We start from the raw sequence: 8,525 nt of genomic DNA, 5'->3' as shown, positions 1-8,525 counted from the left end.
CCCCAGCTATAACTCTTGCCCTGTCGTCCTCACTTATCCCTCTCCATCACGAGTGTAAAAATCACCGTATTATGGTCACTATCCCCAAAGTGCTCACCTACCTCTAATTCTAACACCTGGCCTGGTTCGTTACCCAGAACCAAATCCAGTATGGCCTCACCTCTTGTTGGCCTGTCTACATATTGTGTCAGGAAACTCTCCTGCACACATTGAACAAACACTGACCCATCTAACGAATTTGAGCTATAGCTTTCCCAATCAATATCAGGAAAGTTAAAGTCCCCCATAACAACCACCCTATTACTGTCACTCATCTCCTGGATCACCTTCCCAATCCTTTCTTCAATGATTCTAGGACTATTAGGAGGCCTGTAAAAGACTCCTAACAGGGTGACCTCGCCCTTTCCTATCCTAACCTCAGCCCAAACTACCTCAGATGGCAAGTCCTCATCCATCGTCCTTTCCACCGCTGTAATACTATCTTTGACAAACAATGCCACACCTCCCCCTCTTTTACCCCACCTCATAGTATAATCATGATCAGAACAGCATGATTTGAGGAATTATATAGTTTGCAATCACACGATTACTATTGAAAGTTAAAACCTCAGCCTAAATCTGGCATTAATATTATTTATTAATTATAGTAGTAGAAAAATGCTTTTGTACAGTACCAAAATCATCCTACCTATGGATTAAAAGATCGGCTGATGTTGCTTCCTTGGTTCTGTAAAGTCACGAGGATGTCATCAATTTTTTCCATGTTCTCTTCTGCAGTAATGGTTGATGACAGTTGCCTTGTGTCAGTCATCTGCTGGGGAAGAAGTGTAGAAACAGCTTGTCCTTCAGTCTGTGCCTGTCCTGGCTGGCTCATCGCAAGTAGTTGATCAGATAACGTTGATGGTCCAGTGGGACATGATTGGGATACATTTGTTATATTCATTAACTGTCCACAATCTGTAGAAATAAGATTTTGTGTATATTTCTGTGGTAACAAATGGTTGTGCTATATTCTTTACTTGAAGCTCAATACTTCTTTTTATTCTCTATGTCTCCCCCCTGCCACCTTTCCCCACCCCTCTTCTTATTCAGAAGCTGTTAAACCTCTTTATCCATTTCTGTTGAAATATTTTGGACTTGAAACATAAACTCTGTTGCCCACACTCTGGGTGCTGCCTGATCTGTTTACTCGTTCCAGCATTTTCTATATTCTATGAATGCAGGTACAATATTTGTCTACACCATGACAAAAGAATGCTAATTGGTAAGATCATGATTGGCATTTCAGAAACTGTTAATTGTTAATCTTATTTAACTGATGAAATGCAGGCTGGTCAGATAAACTGATTGGTCAGGGCATTTCAATTGAGAAAGTTGCAGGATTGGCCATCTCCAGAATTTGTTCCCCACCGAAAAATCAATATATTGTCGTATTCTTTTTGCATCCAAAGAAAAGGGTCCAGTGTATGAACACAACTCATACGACCAGAACATGAAAACAACAACTGAAAATCACAAAACAATTTCCCATGTAATTCTGAACACCGTCTGCATTATTTATGAAGATATGGAGCAGCCAGTATTGGACTGGGGTGGACAGAGTTAAAAATCACACAATATTAGGTTATACACAAACAGGTTTATTTAGAAGCTCCCCCTTAATCAGGTAGCTGTGAACAGGATCATAAAACAGAATTTATCGCAAAAGATTACAGTGTCATGCAACTGAAATAATATATTGAACAAACCTAGATTGCTGTTAAGTCTTTCATCTTTTAGAATGGGTTTGCAGGTTTCGGTTCATTAATTTAAGTCTCAGAATTTCTTTTAAGTCACATTCTTAAGATAACCCAAGGTTTTATAAAAAAGAGGTGATATCTCAGCATAGACAATACATTAAATGTGTGAGGTTGGAGTTTATCTGTATCCCAATCTTGATACAGACTGGTTCTATTTCCAAAGTAGGAATTTATAAAATATTACAGGGATTGACTGCCTGCAGATTGTGCACTTTTTGACCAAAATATCTGCAAATTCACCCCATTGGTTTAGATGTGTGTGTGCACGTGAATGAGAGAGGGGGAAGAGTGTATGTATACGTGAGTGCGAGTGCATGTGAAAGTGTGTGTGGTTGCATGTGTGCATGCTTGGTAAAGTGTGTGAAAGTGTGATGGAGTATAGGCCTGAGAGAGGGGTGGGAATGCGTGCGTATGAGAGTGTCTGTGTGTGCGTGAGGAGAGAGAAAAAGAGCGAGAGAGAGAGAGAGAGAGAGCGACAGGCGTACACAGAGGGGTGGAAGGAGAAAAAGAGGGGAAATTAGAGAACGTGGATGAATAAAATTTTATATCACTAAGAATTTCAATTAATCACGTGCTGACCAATGCTTTTGCTTCTATACCCATCACATTAGCCAAGCTCCTTAACATCAGTTGCGACACAATATTTCCCTCACTGAGTCAAGAGGTTGCCCAGTCGAGGTCTACTCTAGAGGCAACCACAAAATTTTAGGTTGACAGTGCAGTACTCAGGGATTAAGGCACTGTTGGAGGCGGCCTTCTTCTATCGAGACAAGACAGCAGCATCCTATCTATTGTCTCAGGTGAACAAGAATCGATCCCCAGACACTATGCAAAGACACAGAGTTATTCCAGTGTCCTGGTTAATACTTATCCTTCAAATCAGCTTGAGGCAGATCACCTTTGCTTTATCACATTGCTATTTGCGGATTCTTGCTGTGGGCAGAAGTGGTGTGTAATATAAAAACAAGTTTATTTTACTTGTTTTATTTAGTACGTATGCTTAACATTAACTTGCAAGGAGCAAGTAAAGTGCATAACATGATTTTGACTCGCTTGCTAACTACAATACAATCTCACAATTCCGCCTGCCTCCTCACATCAGGCAGCAAACTGCATGCCTAAAACTGTAGCTGAATTTAAATAGTAATTGATACCATCACAGTAAAACAAAACAGAGGTCTCACTTTGAAGCAGTTAAACAGTTTGTTCATGTGCACAAGCCCTCAGAAATTAAGCAAAACCTTCCATTTAGTTCATGGCATTTGATTCCAGTGAAGTTGCCAAGTTTATAATGCTGACTCCAAATGTTTCAATGAACGATCCTCAGACAATACACAGTTTCTTGAAATGAATGTCACAACATTAAATTACTGCCTACAAGTCAGCAGACTATCCTGTGTAGAATTAATCCAGATTTAGCCAGTTTGAGAGAATGCAAGAACATTCTGGGTACGTATCAGGTTACAAGTGCATCTTTATTAATCAACCCAATTCATCTCTGCACAATAGCTCTTAATTTTTAACCAAACATTATCTTGAATGTGTCTCAAAAGTGGGAAATTTAGCTGAAGTTAAAAGAACAAAACTGACCGTTTCCTAGCTACTATTTGGTGTCTACTTGTGGCACTGATCCAATTACAAAAATATTAGCTTTTGGACAGGAGAATGAATTTTAGAAATCCAACTTGGGTGTCAGGTGAGGACAGATTTGAACTACACCATGGAACCATCAAACTAAAATATTCAGCCCAAGTCAATGAAAGGATTAGATTAGATTAGATTTGATTAGATTCCTAACAGTGTGAAAACAGGCTCTTCGGCCCAACAAGTCCACACCAGAGAAAAAGACAGAGAGAGAGAGAGAGAGAGAGAGAGAGACAGAGAGACAGAGAGAGAGAGAGAAAGAGAGATAACCAAAGGTCCTGGTTGAGGCCATCCTCATTGGTTCAAAACTTGGCTAACAGCCTATGCTCGGCCACTCTGTTGTAGGGTTCCCTGAAGTCCACCTTGGAGGATGGTCATTGAAAGATCAGAGGCCGAATGTACTTGACTGCTGAAGTGTTCCCCGACTGGGAGGGAACACCCCTGTCTGGTGATTGTTGTACAGTATCCATTCAGACATTGTCGTAGCGTCTGCTTGGTCTTCCCAATGTACTATGCCTCAGGGCATCCTTGCCTGCAGCTTATGATTTGATTAGATTAGATTCCAACTGTGTGGAAACAGGCCCTTCAGCCCAACATGTCTACACTGACCCTCCAAAGAGTAACCCCTCAGATCCATTTCCCCTACATTTACCCCTAACACTATGGGCAATTTAGCATGGCCAATTCACTTGACCTGCACATCTTTTGGAATGTGGGGGGAAACCCACACAGACATGGGGAGTTTGCGCAAACTTCACATTGACAGTCGCCTGAGGCAGGAATCGAACCTGAGTCCCTGCCACTGTGAGGCTGCAGTGCTAACCACTGAACCATCGTGCCATTCTTCAAACAGATATTAGCAGAGTCACACGAGTACCTGCTGCATACATGGTGGGTGGTGTCCCCACATGTAATGGTGGTATCCATGTCGACACTCCGACACATCTTGCAATGGTTACCAGTGACAGGGTGTGCAGTGTTGTGGTCCATGTTGTCCTGAAGGCTGGGCAGTTTGCTGCGAACAATAGTCTGTTTATGGTTTGGCGGTAGTTTAAAGGCAAGAAGTGGAGGCATAGGAAAGGTGCTCACCCTCATCAATAATATGTTGCAGGTTGTGAAGAACATCGCATAGATTCTCCGTTCCTGGGAAGTACTGGACAACGAAGGGTATCCTATAGGATGCATCCCATGTCTGTCTCCTGAGGAGCTCATTATAATTTCTCACTGTGGCACATTAATCGCCATTTCAATATGCAACAATGCAGAGTGGCCAAGCAGAGGCTGATAGCAAGTTGAGGATGGCCTCAAACAGGACCCATGATTCATGTCACACTACAGGTGACCGCACTACACTAACACTTACACACACACACACACACAAAAAACGCTCTCACAGGCTTATACTCCTTCACACTCAACCTAACATGCACACATACAAAAACACACTCACGTGTGCGCACACACACACACACGCAAGCCTATGAGCTAAATTTGCAGATACATTCTATTTTGCACAAAATGCTCACAATCCGCAGGCAGTCAATCCATATAATATTTTATAAATTCCTACTTTGGAAATAGAACCAGTCTGACTCAAGATTGGGATACAGACAGACACTAATCTCACACCTTTAACACACTGTCTGAGCTGAATGTCACCTTTTCTTTTATAAAACCTTAAGTTATCTCAAAAATGTGACTTAAATGTAGTTCTGGGATTTACATATTAATGAACCAAAACCTGACCGCAATCTAGGTTTGTTCAATATGTCATTTAAGTTGCATGACACGGTAATGCAACACGGTAATAGAGATGTACAGCATGGAAACAGACCCTTGGGTCCAACCTGTCCACGCCAACCAGATATCCCAACCCAATCTAGTCCCACCTGCCAGCACACTGCCCATATCCCTCCAAATCCTTCCTATTCATATACCCATCCAAATGTCTCTTAAATGTAGTAATTGTACCTCCACTACATCCTCTGGCAGCTCATTCCATACACATACCACCCTCTGCATTAAAAAGTTGCCCCTTAGGTCTCTTTTATGTCTTTCCCCTCTGACCCTAAACCTATGACCTCTAGTTCTGGACTCCCCGACTCCAGGGAAAAGACTTTGTCTATTTATTGTCCTGCACTCAATACTCTGACCAATAAAGGAAAACATACCAAATGCCTTCTTCACTAGCCTATCTACCTGCGACTCCACTTTCAACGAGCTATGAACCTGCACTCCAAGGTCTCTTTGTTCAGCAAAACCCCCTAGGACCTTACCCTTAAGTGTATAAGTCCAGCTAAGATTTGCTTTCCCAAAATGCAGCACCTTGCATTTATTTACATTAAAATCCACCTGCCACCCCTCAGCCCATTGGCCCATCTGATCAAGTCCCCGTTGTAATCTGAGGTAACCTTCTTCGCTGTCCACTACACCTCCAATTTGGTGTCATCTGCAAACTCACCAATTGTACCTCCCCTGCTCGCATCCAAATCACTCATGTAAATGACACAAAAGTAGAGGACCCAGCACCAATCCCCGTGACACTCCACTGGTCACAGGCCTCCAGTCCGAAAAACACCCCTCCACCACCACCCCCTGTCTTCGACCTTTGAGCCAGTTCTGAAACCAAATGGCTAGTTCTCCCTGTATTTCATGAGATCTAACCTTGCTAATCAGTCTCCCGTGGGGAACCTCGTCGAATGCCCCACTGAAGTCCATATAGACCACATCCACTGCTCTGCCCTCATCAATCTTCTTTGTTACTTCTTCAAAAAACTCAATCAAGTTTGTGAGACACGATCTCCCATGCACAAAGCCATGTTGACTATCCCGAATCGGTCCTTGCCTTTCCAAATACATGTACACCCTGTCCCTCAGGATTCCCTCCAACGACTTGCCCACCACTGAGGTCAGGCTCACCGGTCTATAGTTCCCTGGCTTGTCTTTACCGCCCTTCTTAAACAGTGGCACCACATCTGCCAACCTCCAGTCTTTCGGCACAACATGATACAAATATCTCAGCAAGAGGCCCAGCAATCACTTCTCCAGCTTCCCACAGAGTTCTCGGGTACACCTGATCAGGCCCTGGGGATTTATCCACCTTTAACCATTTCAAGACATCCAGCACTTCCTCCTCTGTAATCTGAACATTTTGCAAAACGTCACCATCTATCTCCCTACAGTCTATATCTTCCATATCCTTTTCCACAGTAAATACTGACACAAAATATTAATTTAGTATCTCCCCCATTTTCTGTGGCTCCACACAAAGGCCACCTTGCTGATCTTTGAGGGGCCCTATTTTCTCCCTAGTTACCTTTTTATAATTCTCTGGGAAGCTAGGGAAGAGATAGCAGAGCCTTTGGCTCAATCTTTGAGTCATCATTGTCTACAGGTTTAGTACCAGAGGACTGGGGGATTGCAAATGCCGTGCCCTTGTTCAAGAAGTACAATTCAGATGATGCAGATATTTATAGAGCAGTGAGCCTTGCGTCTGTTGCAGAGAAAATTTTGGAAAGGATTGTAAAAGATAGGATATATAATCATCTAGCAAGCAACAATTTGATTGGAGGTAGTCAACAAGGCTTCGTCAAGGGCAGGTCGTGTCTCACAAATCTCATTGAGCTCTTTGAGAAGGTGACCAAGCATGTGGATGAGGGCAGAGCAGTTGACATGGTGTACACGGGCCCCAGTAAAGCCCTCGACGAGGTTCCACATGGTAGGCTTTTGGAGAAAATGCACAGGCATGGGGTTGAGGGTGATTTAGCAGTTTGGATTAGAAACTGGCTTTCTGTAAGAAGGCAGTGAGTGGTGGCTAATGGAAAATATTCAGTCTGAAGTCCAGTCACCAGTGGTGTGCCACAAGGATCTGATTTGGGACCACCGTTTGTCATTTTTATAAATGACTTGGACGCAGGAATAGGTGGATGAGTTAGCAAGTTTTCAGATGACACCAAAGTCGGTGCATTGGTGGACAGTGTGGAAGAATGTTACAGGTTTCAGGGGACTTTGATAAACTGCAGAATTGGGCTGAGAGGTGGCAAATGGAGTTCTATACAGATGCGAGGTGATTCACCTTGGGAAGAATAACATGAGGGCCAAATCCTGGGTCAATGGAAGGATTGTTGGTAGTGTGGACGTGCAGAGGGATCTTGGAGTTCATTCACATAGATCCCTGAAAGTTGCCACCCACGTTGATAGTGCTGTTAAGAAGGCAGACGGTGTGCTAGGTTTTACTGGTAGAGGGATTGAGTTCCAGAGCTGCAATGTCATGCTGCAACTATACAAAACACCAGTGCGGTCTCAGTAGGAATATTGTGTGCAGTGCTGGTTGCCCCATGACAGGAAGGATATGGAAGCATAAGTAAAGGTGCAGAGGAGATTTACCAGGATGTTGCGTGGTCTGGAGTGAAGATCTTATGAGGGAAGGCTGAAGGACTTGGATCTGTTCTCATTGGAAATAAGGTGGCTAAGAGGGGATTTAATAGAGACATAGAAGATGATCAGAGGATTAGATAGGGTAGACAGTGAGAGTCTTTTAGGAGAAAGTGAGGACTGCAGATGCTGGAGATCAGAGCTGAAAAATGAGTTGCTGGAAAAAGCGCAGCAGGTCAGGCAGCAAAGGAGCAGGAGAATCGACATTTCGGGCATAAGCCCTTCTTCAGTGAGAGTCTTTTCCCTAGGATGATGATGTTGGCTCGTATGAGGGGACACAGTTGCAAATTGAGGGGGTGATAGATTTAAGACAGATGTCAGAGGCAGGCTGTTGACTGACAGAGTGGTAAGGATGCAGTTAACTCAGCCACATTAGGGGCATTTAAACAGTCCTTGGATAAGCACATTGATGATGATGTGATAGTGTTGGGGTACGGGCTTAGATTAGTTCACAGTTTGGCACAACATTGAGGGCCGAAGAGCTTGTTCTGCGCTGTATTATTCTATGTTCAAGCCTGCATTCAACTGAGTGTGACATCAATGAACACTAGCTAAACTGCAATCATTGGTATGGCACATTGTTGGGTGTGGGAGAGATTGGGGAGATTGTGGGGTGTGATAGAGGCTGGGGAGATTGTGTTGAGGGGG

At 43.4% G+C, this 8,525-nt stretch overlaps 1 protein-coding gene across 1 annotated transcript in view; it reads right to left on the bottom strand.

Moving 5' to 3' along the window:
- The window catches only part of LOC122558720 (nuclear factor of activated T-cells 5-like), a 236,777-nt gene that overhangs the window by 19,876 nt on the left and 208,376 nt on the right, over positions 1–8,525 (bottom strand). The window contains exon 15 of the mRNA XM_043707513.1: positions 689–957. Coding sequence (XP_043563448.1) covers positions 689–957 — 269 coding nt within the window. The remainder of the gene's footprint in view (positions 1–688; positions 958–8,525) is intronic.

The sequence above is a fragment of the Chiloscyllium plagiosum genome, chromosome 17 (assembly GCF_004010195.1).
Source record: "Chiloscyllium plagiosum isolate BGI_BamShark_2017 chromosome 17, ASM401019v2, whole genome shotgun sequence".
NCBI classification, from domain to species: domain Eukaryota; kingdom Metazoa; phylum Chordata; class Chondrichthyes; order Orectolobiformes; family Hemiscylliidae; genus Chiloscyllium; species Chiloscyllium plagiosum.
The sequence above is the reverse complement of the archived record's forward strand: the minus strand, read 5'-3'. Positions and strand labels throughout refer to the sequence as shown.